The 17,687-nt window shown below is 36.1% G+C and overlaps 1 protein-coding gene across 2 annotated transcripts in view; it reads right to left on the bottom strand.

Moving 5' to 3' along the window:
• The window catches only part of EEA1 (early endosome antigen 1), a 154,814-nt gene that overhangs the window by 86,850 nt on the left and 50,277 nt on the right, over positions 1-17,687 (bottom strand). Inside the window, exons 3-8 of one of the 2 annotated variants that reach the window (XM_070409588.1) lie at positions 17,182-17,307; positions 10,267-10,394; positions 3,091-3,145; positions 2,927-2,992; positions 1,231-1,270; positions 253-366 (exon numbers count right to left, since the gene is read on the bottom strand). In XM_070409588.1, coding sequence (XP_070265689.1) covers positions 253-366; positions 1,231-1,270; positions 2,927-2,992; positions 3,091-3,145; positions 10,267-10,394; positions 17,182-17,307 — 529 coding nt within the window. The remainder of the gene's footprint in view (positions 1-252; positions 367-1,230; positions 1,271-2,926; positions 2,993-3,090; positions 3,146-10,266; positions 10,395-17,181; positions 17,308-17,687) is intronic. The other variant, XM_070409589.1, reaches the window with a different exon arrangement.

Below are 17,687 nucleotides of genomic sequence, written 5' to 3'. Positions count from 1 at the left end.
ATACCCCAAAAGAAAATTAATCTTCTCTAAAATTCAAGAAGAATTTTATAGAGAAAATAAGTCCTCTGAAGGAAGTAGGTGGGACGACAAACAAAATAATTTATATAGTAATTCTGTTATTAAATTCCAATAATCACCACCATAGTCATAATAAATACTTTATCACTAAAATACAATGTTTATTTCTAGGATGTATTATGACAAAAGGAAATGAAACTGATGTGTTAGTTAAAAAATTCTTAATCAATTTACCTGCAATTTCAGTGGCAAGTTGTGCTGCTTTCTGTTCAAATAAGTCTTTCATTTGTTTAATATTAAAATTTTCTGTTTGAGCTTCTTCTAATTGTTGCTCCAAAGAGTGAAGTTCTACAGAAAAGTATAGTATTTACTCACATATAATGTTAATTACAGTTGCTAAATTTTAATTACTTATACCATAATCATTGCAGTAAAGACAATTAACATGTCTATTACCAATTACCAGTATCTTCATATTTTAAGAATTAAGCATATCTGTCTCATTTAAGACACAAGTCATAGTTTATAAATATGTAAAATAAATGAAAGAACTATTTAGCATCACACCCAAATAATCTACAAATACTTGCTTAAAAATTATTTTGATTTCATATTTCATAGTTATTTTTCTATATCTGTCAACTGACTAAAAAGGAATATATTCTGCTTCTCTGATAAAATTTGTAATAATGTGAAATGAAATGAGAAATGGTTTAAGGAAAAAAATCAAGATCTTCAGTAAAATAATCAATTAAAAATATGCAGGCAATTGCTAATATTTCATTCTCATAAAGAAAAGAGATTTCAAAGGGAAATTAAATACAGAAGAAAACCTCAAAAATAATTTTGATTATTCACTGAGCACTCCTCCAGTTATAGTCAGTTACAAAGATGCTAGTTTCATCATTTTCTTTTAAGAGAAAAAGAGTACATCACTCTTTGATTAATAGATTTAACTTTTTATTAAATAACCATATTGATTGATGTAATATTCCAGAAGTTTTTAACTTCAGAATATAATGAACTAAGAAAATACTAAGATTTTTTACTAAATTGTTTAATTATAAAGTTCACAGGTCTATTACTATTATCTTCACTATTTTCGAGCAATTAAAATATAACCACAAAACAAAATTCATATAGCAGACATAAGAAAAAATAAAAAAGGATGAGAAAAAAGAGAAACGAAATATCTGCTTTAAGTAAAGTTACCTGCTGATGAATCAGCCACCAATCCATCAGGTTTAGACACCTCAATGAAAACAAAAGACATAAACAAATTAATTTAAAAAGAAAATAATACTGTTACAATTGCCAATGCTTAAAAAAAAATCTCTGAAAGCCACATTCAGTCAGGAAAGTAAGAACATACTGATGAAAATTAAATTTTGACCTGCTCACATTCTTCCAGATCTCTAAGGTAATAATACTAGGCACAGTGGCATAATAATTAACTGTCACTCACTGGTTCTAAGAATGTTTTTATGTTGACCTGTAAGAAATTACCGTAGTATGTGTCTTGCAATAGATTGCATCTTAAATTCCATAAATTCAGTAATAAATATAAATTATTCCAATTAATAAATAAATATAATACAATTGTAAATCAAGTAATTCAGCAGGCAAGATTCAGTACTATAATATTTGAAAATTTACGTTAGATAAATATGCCATGGAACTATCATTACTAAAAAATTTGGCTTTAAAAGCATAAATTTTTAATTCAGGATCATAAATCATTTTTAAAAGCAGAAATAAAGAACATATTCTATAAGGTTTAATTTATCACATGCATTAGGAACAAAATAATATATTTCCTTGTCATTATTGTCATAGTCTAAAGAATTATACACATACGATAGAGTTTGTTTAATAAAGCATCTCATAGTATATCTGATTCTTTTTCCATCCATTGATTTGGACATTATGATTGCTAAGAATCATCAATATTTCAAATACATTTCCCCACAAAAGTAAATCCCCTAACAGGTCAATTTACACCTTGCACTGTAGAGAATTAATTTATTAAATGTAAAATAGTCATCTAAAATGTAATTAACAACTTCCTCTCTAAGATAATTCAGCCCATGTTTGATTAGTTCTTTTTAGCATCCATGTAACAGATGAGTAATCTATAAATATTTTAGATTATAAAAATACTTCTTTAATACAATCTCAGTTATAGAGGCTGAATAGTAAAAAGACTGATATTGTGTTGTCCACTTATTTGTTTTTGTCTTTTCTAGTCCAAATGACAATTTTTGGTGAAAAAAATTAAAAGGCAAAAAGACTGAGAGTCACAATATGCTAAGATAATGTTCAAAGGGATCACCAATCCTATATAATAAAAGGCTATATGTTTTTCTATATATTATTTTTATGTAAAGTCATATAATATTTACATGTGTTTATGTATATGCACACATATATATAAATATTTTATTCTGTTTTTTGAAACCTAACAGTAATACAAGTTCTCCCACGTTTTCAAACAACTTTCACTATAACAGTTAATAACAGTTCTTTCCCTACCAAAAGACATTTTAGTCATTTCCAACTTGTCACAATCACAAATGCTTTGAAGAGTTTCACTACTGTTTGAACCTACATTTTTTAACCATTTTGGTACATTGTTAGAATACAATAATGTAGCCTAATATTAAAAAAAATCCACAGGTAACTGATTTTTAATGGCGCAACTTTAAGAAGTTACCTCTTAGATTCCCATATACTTGTTTGCATTCATTAGAATTACAAAAGGTATACACTGTAGGTTATTAAACACAGGAAACAAATTAGTAAATTGTTTATATCAAACCACTTGCTTATAAAAAAAGTGCTATGCTTAATTTTCAACAATGACAATAATCAACTAATAAACACACTTCAAGCATTTAAAAACAATTACTTGCTGCTGCAGCCCTTGAAATTTTTCTAATTCTTTCTTTAATTCTTCTGAGTACCATTTTTCTTCCTAAAAGGGAAAAAAAAAAGATTTTTAATTAGCAAATTTTAAAAGATTTACTATCTGAAACACTGAAAATAAACTAATATAATAATTTATATTCTTACCTTAAGTGAAGCCTGTAGGTCTTGGACCTCTTGTCTAAGTAGTGTTACATCATCTCTAAACATATTAGGGAGGGAGGGAGAATTAATAATGTTCTTCCATGAACAAACTACTCTCTTAACAAATCATGGCTAGTGTCTGTATATTAATATTCTAGTTCTCTCAATTTAAAAAAATAAAAACTCATAAATTTTATGTATAGTGGCATATATATAAAACCCTAAGGAAAATAATTTTATTCCTAAAGTTCATTGTTTGTACATGGAAAAATACTTTATCATGGAAAGAATGATATAACTGAAATCCAAGTGGCTAAGCCAGAAACAAGATATCTCCCATTAATTTACCAACAATAAGAATCAATGTTTTCCTATTGCAGTTAGTATAAAATCTAAACTCATTAACAAGGACTATAAAATCTGCACCATCTAGTCCTTGCTTTATCTCTCTCCCCCTCATTCACTTACTCTAGCAACACTGACTGATATGCTCTTTGCTCTGGAACCTTCTCACATTGTTATCCTCACCTAAGAGTCAGTATGACAAAGAATGGTAAGCCAAAGACCATTCTTGTCCCTAATGCAGGAGAGATTCCATGATAAAATACTTTTGGTATCACCCTTCTGGATGTTTGGACGTATCATCCATTGTTGGATTGTAAATAGCAAAAAAGGAACTCTCCTTGTTCCTTGCCACTATTAATGGTTGCCATGGTAGAAGACACAAGAATTGAAATGAGTTCATTAGGAATCCTCAAATGAATTGATTTTAGTATAAAGGGAATAGGAGAACAGGATCATTTCTAATGAGAAGATCAAGTCCACACAGCACAAGCACTGTTAGCAAGGTAAAAGATGATGAAACATATTGGTGGGAGAATTCTGATCTAGAATGAGGGCAGAGATAGGGAATAAAAAGAATCAGCTTGATCTGTGAAATAGGGTTAATAGTAGGGGGCGGGGGAAGGAAATTGCCAACTAAGAGAAATGTAAAAGATGGAGAAATAAGTCCTCTACCTTTCATAGACATTCATATGTAAGGAATTCATTACTCAACAGATATTTGTTGCCTTTTCCAAACTCTCAAGTTGTTCAGTCTAATGGGGAAAATGAACATGTAAAGAAGAGTAATAGACTATCACTAGCTCTATGATAAAAATAAAAACTATTTAGTAATCTATTTAGTATCTTCCAACTCTATGTATAAACTAGAAGGAAGAAGAAAGGAAATAATAAAACCATACTTAAATGTCAAATCTCGGAGGGAAGGTCGGGATGGGTGAATGGATGGGAAGAGATTAACCAAAGAACTTGTATGTGTATATGCATAACCCATGGACACAGACAATAGTGTAGTGAAGGCTTGGGGAAGGGGCATGAGTGGGCTAGAAGGGGTCAATGGGATAAAAGGGGGGGACATCTAAATACTTTCAACAATAAAGATTAAAAAAAATTAATGAAGCCCGGTTTGTGTGGCTCAGTGGTTGAGCATGGATCCATGCACCAGGAGGTTGCCGTTTCTATTCCCAGTTAGGGCACATGCCCACATTGTGGGCTCGATCCCCCATAGGGGATGTGCAGGAGGCAGCCGATCAATGATTCTCTCTCATCATTGATGTTTCTATCTCTCTCTCCCTCTCCCTTTCCCTCTGAAATCAATAAAAATATTTTTAAAAATTAATGAAATTCTAAGGAAAATAATTCCAATTGAACCTCTAGCTTGGTTGGTTCACTTCAATTAATCTTTTTTAAAAGGCCACTTTAATAATTTTGTGAAAGTAATTTGCCTACAATAAAAAATATTCTGAAATGCATAACTTAAGATATTTACAAAAGACAATTGGCAACATCTATTAAAATTTTAATGGGAAACATTGTCCAAAAATTCCACTTCTAGAAATTTCCCTTACAGGTGTGATTTTCAACCAGTATGCTACAAGAATTTTTACATTTAATAACTGACCTTTTTTTCCCCTAGATTGTAAAAAAAAAAAGACAACAGCCAACACAATAATAGCCATCTGATGTGAATTAATCAAAATTATACCTATTTTTGTCAGATTGGCAAAAAAATATATTTGTGTGTGTGCCGCAGAATTTTAGTAATTACTTCATGCATGCTATGAGATAAAAAAGGTTGAAAATTGCTGCTTTACAAATATACTCAAACATATACAAACGATACATTCACAAGGACATATATCACATTGTTTGTAATTGCAAAACACTGGAAATACCCTAACTGCTCATCAATAGGAGAATGATAAAATTCCTAGCTATCATTAAGAAGAATGAAACAGCTTTACCTGCACTGATATAAAACAATTCATAACATACACAGAGAAATAAAAAGTGCAGGACATTGTCAAACTGCTCTTTTATGTAATTACAGATATTTACATATTTTATATGTACACAGATGTAAGCATATGCATATATATGTATAGACTATTCTGAAGGTATATGCAAAAACTAATAAACAGTAAGAGGCTAGAGGAAGATGTGACAAGGATTCCATTTTTACCAAATCACTTTTTGAATCATTTGAATTTTGCACTCGGTATATGCTATCTGTACATACATTTTAAAAATCTGGTCCCCAAAAAAGTACTAATGCATCAGGTTTCAAATATGTGACTAGTGTTAATAGAATTCACATGTAAACTGATTGAGAGCTTTGAAGCAAAAGTTTTCATGACCCACCCAAATCATATGGGCTTTTGATCTAAAAGACAAATGTCCATGGTCACATGTAATCCACTGTGTTAGTGAGGGGCAGGATGTAGATATTAGAAACTGGAAAGATGTATAAAAATGAGAAGAGTAGATATAGTAAGAGATAAACCTGGGAAAGGATGTACTAACTATTCCAGAAGCAATGAGAAACTAGTGAAAGTTACTACTTAGATAAACAGCAATCAAATTAGCATTTTAAGATTATTACCCTGGAAGTAATATAGAGTTCATTGGAGCGGTACAAGAGTAAAGGCAGAAAGTTAACTATAAATACTGAAAAACATATTTTTGAGTGAGAGATGATGAAGCCTAAAACTGTAGCACTGAAGATGGAAAAGGTTATGAAAGCTGTTAAGGAAACAGATTGTTTTTTCAATTTTTCAATTACAGTTGACATACAATATTATATTAGTTTCAGATTTATAGTATAGTGATTAGACATTTATATATCTTATAAAGTGATCACCCCAATAAGTCTAATACCCCTAATGGAGACAGAATTAAATAGACTTTATGACAGATCAGATAGGGAAGCCGAGGCAGGTGTGTAAAAATAAGCAAATCCAACTTTCTGGTTTTAGAAACTAACTGGGTGGAAAGATAATGTTGCCATTTACCAGAAAAAGTAAATAATGAGTACGTATAAAAGGAAATACTAATGAACCCTGTTTAAAAAATGTAAATAGGAGATGTTACAGTGGTTCTCAACCTTCTGGCCCTTTAAATATAGTTCCTCATGGTGTGACCCAACCATAAAATTATTTTCGTTGCTACTTCATAACTGCAATGTTGCTACTGTTATGAATCATAATGTAAATATCTGATATGCAGGATGGTCTTAGGCGACCCCTGTGAAAGGGTCATTCGACCGCCAAAGGGGTCTCGACCCACAAGTTGAAAACTGCTGGTCTAAGAGAAGATACTTAGTAGGCATTTTGAGAAATAACTCTAGGTTGGAGATGTCCTGTATTTTTCTGTGTATAAGACGCTACTTTTTTCTAAAACCATTAATACTGAAAATCAAGGGCATCTTATACACAGAAGTCAGCCCAGGAGGGAGTCCCGCAGGTGCGTAGCTGCCCACACCTTGTCAAACGGCTTCCTCCAATCACAAGCCTTATTGTTACTGACGTCAGCTGATGCTATAATTGGAGGTGGAGGTGGAGAATGCACAGATGCAAACAGGGACCAGAGCATTCTGAGTCCATAAAGATGTCAAAAAATAACAAGATACTAAATACCGGTAAGTGATTGTCTTACTCTGCAAAATTCTAACTGAATGTAATCAGCTATACAAAAGAGCATGGAAATAGAGCTGCAGAGACAATTTGGACCTCCTCCCACTGAGTGTATAATCAGACAGTGGAGAAAATAGGAAGAACAATTCCTTAAGATACCAAAAAAAGAAGGCCTTAAGAGAATAACCAGCAAAATAGACAAAATTGGAGCAGAGGCTTAAGACGTGGATTATGGAGCAGTGCCAGGGTGGCTTATGTGTATCAATCAAGCTTATTCAAAGTCAGGCAAAAATACTTGCAAGCAAAATGAACATTGTTGATTTTATAGGAAAGGCAAAATTGTGCTTCAATTTCATGAGGAGAGAAGGGTTGGCCATGAGAATGCGAACAAAGTTAGCTGATGAAATGCCACCAATTTATGAGGATGATCTCACATATATAGACAGTGACTCAGAAGACAGCAGTGATACAATAGAAGTTGAAGAAATTGATATGTCTGGAACTAATAGCAATGAAGAAGAGAGCAGTGATGCAACAGAGGCTGAATAAAGTGATATGCTAAATAAAGTGATATGCTGCATAATGTTTACATACTGGTATGTAAACATTTCCTGTGGTAATTACTAAATAAAAAAGTTTTCTGCTTTATGTTTAAAATACTGATTTCTTAATTTTGGGTTGGAAAAGTGAGGGGGCATCTTATACATAAGGGCATCTTATCCACGGAAAAATTCGGTAGTTTAGGAGGAAGTCACAATGTGGATATAGAGCAAGAAGAGCTCACAAAACAGAGCAAGGAAAATAATCACATTGGGATGTCAGCAAAGCCAAATTTTGCAGAGATTATGGTAGATAGTTACAAAGATGGCTGCCATCAAATTCTTCCCTTCATATTTGCAGAAGCTGTTTCTCCATTCACAGAGTTTACTTCTTAGCCTCTTAAACCTGAGCTGGCCTTCAGATTCCAGAGTAATCCTGTGGCTACTCTGACCAATAGAATGTGGGATAAGTGAGGCCCTGACACTTCTGAATCCAGGCCTGAAGAAAATTGGCAGCTTCTGGTTATTGCCTCTTGGAATGCTCTTTCTCAGAACACAACTGCTGGTCTATAAATCCAAGCAGCCACATGAAGAAGCCCATAAGAAGAACTAAGGCCCCTGACATATAGCTCCAGCTCAGCTTTTAACCAGCAGCCCACATCAACTTCCAGCAATGAATTCATGGCCATTTTGGATCTTTTGGGCTTCCCAGCACCCCAATCTACATCACTTAAAGCAGAAGAACCATCCAGTCAACGTACAGAATCATAGTAATAAACTTTATAATTTTAAATCACTAAATTTTGGGTGAATTTTACAAGGTTATAGAGAACCAAAACAGAAGTCAACATTCTGGAGGGGTTCAGAACAGACCTCCCCAAGAAGTGCTACTTTTGCATGGGGATTACTTTGAGCTGAAGGCAATGGAGGTCCTACGGGCTCAAGAGAAACTTTAGCTTTCCTTTAAAAAATTTAAATTGAGGCCTTGCCACAATAAGAGTAAGAGTTATCACCAAAAATAACGTTTTAGAACCTAGGGCAGGGCAACTTCTAATTATTCAACATCTGCTCTTTTCATCCTGGGAATGACCTTCCCCCCGCTCTGAAACCGTAAGGCACCTTATCTCATTTGTAGCTCAGAATGTCATACATACCTCATTTTACTTTCTATCTATGAATCTCTTACATATGTGGAATATCTAACTCTCTTGTGTATATAGGTAATTAAATTTGGTTATTTTCTCTTGTTAATCTGTCTCAAGTCAATTTAATAATTATTAGACCAGGCAAAAGAACCTAGGAAGGTAAAGAAAAATGTATTCCGCTTGCACAATAAGAACTGAAAATAATCCAGGATACTCTTGGTCTTTGAAGGAGCAGTTTCAGGAGAATGGTAGGGCAAAATCCAGGGCTTGATGAGTTAAAAGTTGAATGAAAGTTAAGAAGCAAAAATGAGGATAAACTGTGGATACTTTTATGTTGAAAGTTCATATACTGAGCACTAAGTCATAGCTAAAAAAGCAACTCTGTTAAATTGATATCAAATATAAAAATATTTATAATGTGGCCCTACCTGGGTGGCTCAGTTGGTTAGAGCTTCTTCCCATACATCAAAAGGTTGTGAGTTTGATTCCCAGTCAGGGCACATACCTAGGTTGTATATTCAATCACCGGTCGAGGCGGGAGGCAACAGATCAATGTTTCTCTGTCACATCAATGCTTTGCTCTCTCTCTCTCTCTCTCCGCTCCCTTCCTCTCTCTCCAAAAATCAATAAAAGGCTTTAAAAATTTATAATGTGCTTTAAGTACATATTTTATATCTATTTCTTAACAAATGACCAAAGAAATGTACCCAAAATTATTAGCTCACACATAAAAATACTGAACAGCATTACCAGCAGGTAAAGGTAAGATTCATACTTCCCAAAAGCAGTGGTTTTCCCAGACATTTTAATAAGTTAAAACAGTCATATTTTATAGTTCTACATTATCAACCACAGTTACGTGATCATAATGTTTTTCCTTTATGTGGTATCCTTTGTGTTATAGCAGATTAAGCAAGAGGCATCTTTTTTTTTTTTTAAGAAAAGCATGAAGAAAAATTATTTTACAAATAGAATGAAATCAAGCTATTTTCTTTATGGGGGTATAAGACAAGAGTTCTTACCAACAGCAAAAGAAAAGCAGTTATATTGTTGAATACTGTTTTAAGTAATTCTATTTTAGTTTAATTTAATTCTTAAAATGGGCAGGCAAAATTGCCAAGAAGCAGAATGTATATGTATGTGTGTGCTTACTGCTGTATTGATAATTATAAAAAAAATTTTTTTTAAATAATTCTTGACTAAATTTATTATTTTAACAACGTGCTATAAAATCTTCTAAACAAAGCATATCATTCTTTATTAAATAGAATATGCTAAATATAATTTAACCTTCTTTTGGTAACATAACCTTCATTAAAAACATAACTTCTGTACCATGCTGTAGATGCTGGTATAGATAATTGCTAGTCAAGGACAGAATAGATTATAACAGTAAAGGAGGGAGGCCATAATAAAGGAAGACAGATTTAAATTAAATAATATAAAAATACTATTTTCACAAACTAATTGTTTAAGATTATACAATGATATTGCATTTCAAAACTATGATACTATACCTACCTCTTCAGAGCAAGATTAGCCTCTCCCCCATGACCGGAATCATTACCAGCATCATGAACTGCCTGATAGTGTTTGAAAAGTTCATCAGCAGATCCAAGAGATTTCATACACTGGGGACATATGAAACCCTATAGAAAAAGTAAGAAAAAGATTTCAAAATAGTATTTAATATTGCAAAATAAATGTGTGTGTGTGTGTGTGTGTGTATACATATATATATATATGTATATATATATGTATATAACAAAATATAGTCCAGTGTCTTATTCACATAATGGTGCCATTAAATAAATTATAATTTATGATATTAATCCCAAATTCTGGTTTTATACAAAGGTATATCACTATCTATTCTGGTTGAAGTTTGCAAAATATAAAGAAAGTCCTTACAACCATCTTTTAGGTTGAATAAATTAATGGCTAGAGTATACAATTCTAATCTGAAAAAATTAATTCTAATCTAGAAGACTAGTTGAGAAAGTTATATTATTATATTCTCCCTCTCTCTAGATATCCCCATTAGTAAAATCTCTGCTCCAATGTACTTCATAGGAATGAAAACAATAAAATTAAGAACATGAAGCATTCTTATCACTGAATGAGGAAAAGGGTAATATAATATACTAGTGGCCCAGTGCACAAAATTTGTGCACAGAGGAGGGGGTGTTCCTCAGCCCGGCCTGCACCCTCTCCAATCTGATACCCCTCGAAGGATGCCCTACTGCGGTTTACAGGGATCGGGCCTAAACCAGCAGTCGGACATCCCTCTCGCAATCCAGGACTGCTGGCTCCTAACTGCTCACCTGCCTGCCTGATTGCCCCTAACCACTCTGCCTGCCAGCCTGCTTGCCCCCAAATGCCCGCCCCCGCCAGCCTGATCACCCCCAACTGCCCCCCTGCTGGCCTGCTCACTCCAAACTGCCCCCCACCGCTGTCCTGATCACCTCCAACTGACCCCCACTGATGGCCTGCTTGCCCCCAACTGCCCCCCCTGCTAGTCTGCTTACCCCCAACAGCTCCACCCCCCACCAGCCTGGTCACCCACAACTGCCCTCCCCTCTTGGCCTCTAACTGCTTCTACCTCAGCCCTGCCACCATGGCTTTGTCCAGAAGAACGCCCGGAAGGTCTCCTGGAAGGTCTCCCAGTCTAATTAGCATATTACCCTTTTATTAGTATAGATAGAGGCCTGGTGCACATGTGGGGGCTAGCTGGTTTGCCCTGAAGGGTGTCCCGGATCAGGGTGGCAGTTCCCTTGGGGCGTGAGGCAGCCTGGGAAAGGGGCCTGTGGTTGTTTGCAGGCTGGCCACACCCCCATGGGGTGAGGGTCCTCGTGGGGGGGGGGGGCGTGGCCAGCCTGGGTGAGAGGCTGAGGACTGTTTTCAGGCTGGACACACCCCCTTCAGGGTGGGGTTCCCTGCTGGGGTGCCTGGCCAGCCTGGGTGAGGGGCTGAGGGTTGTGTTTAGGCTGGCCACACCCCCTTCAGGATGGAGGGGCCTGCTGGGGTGCCTGGCCAGCCTTGGTGAGGGGCTTTGGGCTGTGTTTAGGCTGGCCACATCCCATTCAGGATGGGAGGTCCCGCTGGGGTGCCTGGCCATACCCCCTTCAGGATGGGGGGTCCCGCTGGGGTGCCTGGCCAGCCTTGGTGAGGGACTGATGGGTGTTTACAAGCTGGCCAAGCCCCCCAGCAGGGACCCTCACCCCATGAGGGTGTGGCCAGCCTGGGTGAGGGGCTGATGGCTGTTCCCAGGCTGGCCAAGCCCCCCAGTGGGGACCCTCACCCCATGAGGGTGTGGCCAACCTAGGTGAGGGGATGAGGGCTGTTTGCAGGCTGGCCATACCCCCTTAAGGGTGGAGTTCCCCACTAGGGTGCCTGGCCAGCCTGGGTGAGGGGTTGATGGCTGCTTGCAGGCTGGCCAAGCCCCCCAGCAGGGACCCTCACCCCATGGGGGTGTGGCCAGCCTGGGTGAGGGGCTGAGGGCCATTTTCAGGCTGGCCACACACCCTTCAAGGTGGGGCTCCCCGCTGGGGTACCTGGCCAGCCTGGGTGAGGGGCTGATGGCTGTTTGCAGGCTGGCCATGGTCCCTGGCAACCCAGGCTCCCAGACCCTCCTTGAGCAGAGGCCACAACTGCTGGAAGCAGGTATCTGGGATTTATTTAGCTTTTATAATTGAAACTCTGTAGCCTTGAGCAGAGCTCAAGGCCGGCCAGGGCAAGTGGGAAGCTTGGATTCCTCCATCGCCAGGGGCAACCCAAGCCTCCTGTTTGCTCCAGCTCCATGGCTGCAGCCATCTTGGTTGGGTTTATTTGCATAGTCGGTCCTGATTGGCTAGTGGGCATGGCTTGTGAGTGTAGCAGAGGTACAGTTAATTTGCATGTTTCTCTTTTATTAGATAACTCATAATTACCAGAGTATCTACAATGGTTGAGAAGTAAGTCTCCTTGCTAACCTAAGATTAATACTGCAAAAGCCTAAAATTAATATACAGTCCCATAGAATATAAAAAATTTATACATAACCCCCAAATTATTACATGGTTATGGCATATGTAATCCTGCATGACTAGTCTCCCAATGCTCTTTTGACATCTCTAACTCTATATACAACATGCTTCAAAAATACTAAAGTACCTATGTTTCCCTCAACACACCATAGTACTTTACATTTTTGTGCCTTCACATATACTACTTTTTCCTCCAGCACTATCCTCATTAGCTTGTCAAGTTTCTACATTCACTTAATACACAAACACATCTATGTTTCCCTAATGGCTAATGTAGAATTTTGAACAAAATTTGGTTAAAAAAAAAAACAATGGACACAATTAACACCTTATAGATTATCAAACCTTCTAAGGGAAAAACTGAGCTAAGCAATAAGTACTCTGAACATGTAAAAACTAAAAATAAATAAATAAAAATGCTGCTCCTTTGTTGGATATTATGCAAAAATACCATATTTTCACATCATTTATGTGCATTACGTGACAGAATCAAGGCTCACTGAGTATTGGGAAGATCTATATGAAACATAGACATACATTACCAGAAAATGCTATAACACAAGTATATATGAAGTACTACATAAACACAGGGAAAGAAATATCCAACTCTGCCCATGGCAGCAGTTCTTGCTTTATAAAAAATAAAGATAGATAGATAGATTTTTGACATTGAAATTAGGTACTAAAAAATGAGTAATATTTACTTGTGAGAAGTAAAAGAAAGGCATCCTAAGGAAGTGGAGGAGCATGAACAAAGATGCAGAAAGAGGTATAAAATAGAGTCATGCTGTGTTTGGGAAACAGATGTTCTGGTCACAGAGCCAGAGTGAATGATGGGCACAACAGGTGAATGCATGCAGTGACCCCCTATAAAACTCCTGAAATTAGCAAAGACAGTAGTACTGAGGATGTGCCTTTGGACATCAGAATAATGCCATTAGGCCCAGAGATATTTGGTACTCAGCACTATCTTTTTAATGAATGAACATTCTGTTTGTGTGTTAATCTAGCTAGTGTTATGCTCTTTCTTCAAAACCATCTCTTATCTACCACCATGTTTCATAATGGCTCTGCATTGTGCTTAATTTGGCATTCTTATAACTTCTAATAATTGTTATACCTACTAGTTGGCATGCCATTAGTGTAACAGCACATGAACCCCTATAATACTCAGCTGTCTTATCTCTTTTTTGTCTCAACTTCTGCTAATATATAGAATTAGAGTGTTCCTCAGAGAACTCACATCCCAACTTTAGTTTTCAAAATTTTGGCTTTTTGACTATTGTCTCTACTTCCAACTTTTGGCTCTAGGAACCTAGTATGCCAGAAAGCAGGTAAAGAGAAGATTACATTAAAGTATGCCATACATTCTTAAATTTTCTAAATATTACCAGGTTAATAGTTCAGAAAGAACTAATTCATCCCTGTAGAGAAATTTTAGAAATTCAGTAATATATATTTACTTTTAAAAATATTCCAACTATGTGAATTTTCCATGTGATTAGAGCTTGCATGTTTAAACAAAACTCCAGCCTAGCCAGCATGGCTCAGTGGTTGAGCGTCAACTTAAGAACCAAGAGGTAATGGTTCAATTCCTGGTTAGGGCACATGCCCAGGATGTGGCCTCAATCCCTAGTAGAGGGCATGCAGGCAGTAGCCAATCAATAATTCTCTCTCAACATTGATGTTTCTCTCTTTCTCTTCTCTTTCTCTCTCTCTCTCTCTCTCTCTTCCTCTCTGAAATCAATAAAAATATATTTTTTAAAATAACTAAATAAAATTCCAATTTTGAAACATTACCGATAGAAATACATCTTTCTAAAATGCATATACTTCCTCACCTTCTTAAATAGATAATATTATATCTTTGCTTGGTGCCTCAAAGGCATAACTTATAAATCACTGATTTGGGTGTTATACACCTTAATTATGGCAAGACTATTTAAATTTCTATACCTACATTTTACAGTTTTTCCTACACCCGGTCTTGTCTTTCAACCATCATTTATGAAAATCGTTTGCATGCTATTTCTAACCTGATATGCGAGTCTGCCATGGTTAGGAAGGGTTAAGATTAAGGAAAAGTTTATTAAAACCACATCACTCATTTAAAATAAAAGTAAAATAAGCACAGAATGAGTGTCTAAGTGATACCCCATGAACAGTGTGCATGATCTTTAGTTCAAGGACTTTGTGATACTAATTCTGGACATTAAGAGACTCTACCTTTATTTTTTCTAAACTATTTTTAAGGGGATTGTGGTACTTCCCCAAAAGTACTTTACCAAACAATAAAACAATAAAATAGCCAGCTACAATTATTTCCGTTAAGCATTCCAAATTCTCACCAACTTAAAAAAAAAACAAAAAACACAAAAATACTAACCAATCTCTACAAAGTTTACTCAAGATTAAAAACAATAAATTCCTTAATAAATTTCTTACTCTCATATTTCACTTATCTGTAATCCTTTTTCAGATTCATTATAGCTAAGAACTTAACTTGATACTTATGGTACCCCTGATATACCAAATGTTCTTTGAATTAAAAGGAAAGTTCTTATCTAAGTGACAGGTAGGTGAGATTGTCCCTTATGATTTCGACATAAAGAAGAATAGTTAACCCAATCATTCTGGAAGGAAGACAACTGGTAAAATGCCAAGCAGAGTTCCAAGAATGTGTTAGGCCTCTATCTTTATTCACAATGCTTCAACTAATTTAACTGATGTCCTTCTATATGTACTATTTTTCCCATCACCCTAGAGAATGTCTGGTTTAATTGTTCCCAGGTGGAAGTTTTTCTAGGTCCTCTCAAGTTGAAATAACCATTGCACTCTTTTTGGAAATAAAATCTATCATAGAAACTTCCTGGGGTGGAAATCATATCTTACCTTTTTGTCTCCTTTACCTACCAAAATACCTGGCAACTAAGAGGTACTCTATTAATATGTTAAATAAGTGAATGTTTGGCAAGATCATTTCCATATATATAAAATTGCCTCACAAAAAAAGTCTGATTTTTTGTCTTTCATAGTATAAAAAATTCATTCTTTTGTGAGATTTATAAACAAAGCAAGTAAAAAAAGTTATGTTTCTCTTTTTTTAGGACACAGTAATTTTCAAAAGAAATATATAATATACTAGAGGCCCAATGCACAAATTTGTGCACCAGTGGGGTCCCTCGGCCTGGCCTGCGGGATCAGGCTGAAACCTGCTCTCTGACATCCCCTGAGGGGTCCCAATTGCAAGAGAGCACAGGCCAGGCCAGGCCAAGGGACCCCACCAGGGCACAATCAGGGCCAGGGAGAGACACAGAAGGTTGGTCAGCCAGGGAGAGATTACGGGAGGGCTCCAGGACACGTCCAGCCCATTCTCAATCAGCCGGGCCCCAGCAGCAAGCTAAACTTCTGGTCGGAGGATCTTCCTCTGGTGGTCAGTGCACATCATAGCAAGCAGTTGAGCGGCCTTAGCATATCATTAGCATATTATACTTTGATTGGTTGAACAGCTGACCGGACACTTAGCACATTAGGCTTTTATTGTATTGGATATCAGGATCATCTGAGAAACTTTTTCAAGGACATTTCCTTCCCCTCACTGGATCCTATTCCCAGCTTTAGATATGCACCACCCCACACACTACTGAAAAACATTTCAGTGATCCACTGTTAATGAGTGTGAAATCTGGCATCTCCCTCAGGTCAGGGTAGATTCAGGCTCTGCTATATATTTTCCAAATAAAGAGAGTCACAGCTCACCCTGGCCAGTGTGGCTCGGTTGAAGCATCCTCCTCTACACCCAAAGGTAGTGGGTTTGATTCCCAATCAGGGCACATACCCAGGTTGGGGGTTCAAACCCCAGTCTGGTCAGGGCACATGCCAGAAGCAACTGATGGATGTTTTTCTCTCACGTGGATGTTTCTCCCTCCCATCCCTTCCTCTGGCCCCCTTCCCCACTCTAAAAAAAATCCAATAAATTTATTTTGAAAAAAAGACAGTAACAGCTCACATGTAAATTCCTTTTTCTATTAAGACTAAAGTGTTTTAAGCTAAAAAATTTTAATACATTCATTAGAACATTAACTATGTAATAAAGATATAGCTTGCAATGTTGAAATAAAATATTATCCACATCATATTTCAAATTTTATGACAAAATTTATACAAAGATAATAACTTAACTTGTATATTTGTTTAGACTCACAAAAAGACAGCTGCACCCAGTAAGAGAAACCAAGCCAACTTCCCAGGAGCCTCTTTTTATTATTGAACTTTCTTTAGGGCATGCATAATTAAAGCAATCCATATTCCCATGTAGCATAAAAAGTTAAGCGACACCAAGGCAAGGAAAAACAAAGCTATTCTGAGCAACCCATAACCAAGCTGCTAAAACAAAATATGCAGGACCCACAGTAACACTGGAGTCATTAAGAAGTTCCTGTCCTCTTGTTTCATTTTCAGCGTGCACTTTCTGGTAATGCTCCGACAAATCAATAGCAGTTATACATCTTTTCATACATAACGGACAGATGAAACCCTGTGAAATAACAACTTTTAGGAGGATATACATAAAAAGTTTTATAAAACAAAATACAAACAATAAAAGATAGACATAACAGGAAAATAATTAGTATTATCTCTTTTAGAATATGTAAAGAAAATTTACAGGTACTAATGGCACAAAAGGTGGAAGATCTACACTTCTTTAAAAGTAGGACTTCTAAAATTAGTTCCCATTTTATGCTCTAAATTTTCATTTATTTATTTTTTATTATAATAAAGTTGCTTAAAAATAAATACATAAATAAAGTTACTTATTATTAGTTGAATTAATGTTTTTTTGTTTATGACACTTAATCCTTATTTATCTGAGAGCTAGTATTAGCAAGTTACCTTTTATTTTAGATCAAGAGATAT

This window comes from Myotis yumanensis, unplaced genomic scaffold (genome assembly GCF_028538775.1).
Source record: "Myotis yumanensis isolate MYYU_CA2020_CCGP unplaced genomic scaffold, mMyoYum1.0.hap1 SCAF_3, whole genome shotgun sequence".
Taxonomy (NCBI): domain Eukaryota; kingdom Metazoa; phylum Chordata; class Mammalia; order Chiroptera; family Vespertilionidae; genus Myotis; species Myotis yumanensis.
The sequence above is the reverse complement of the archived record's forward strand: the minus strand, read 5'-3'. Positions and strand labels throughout refer to the sequence as shown.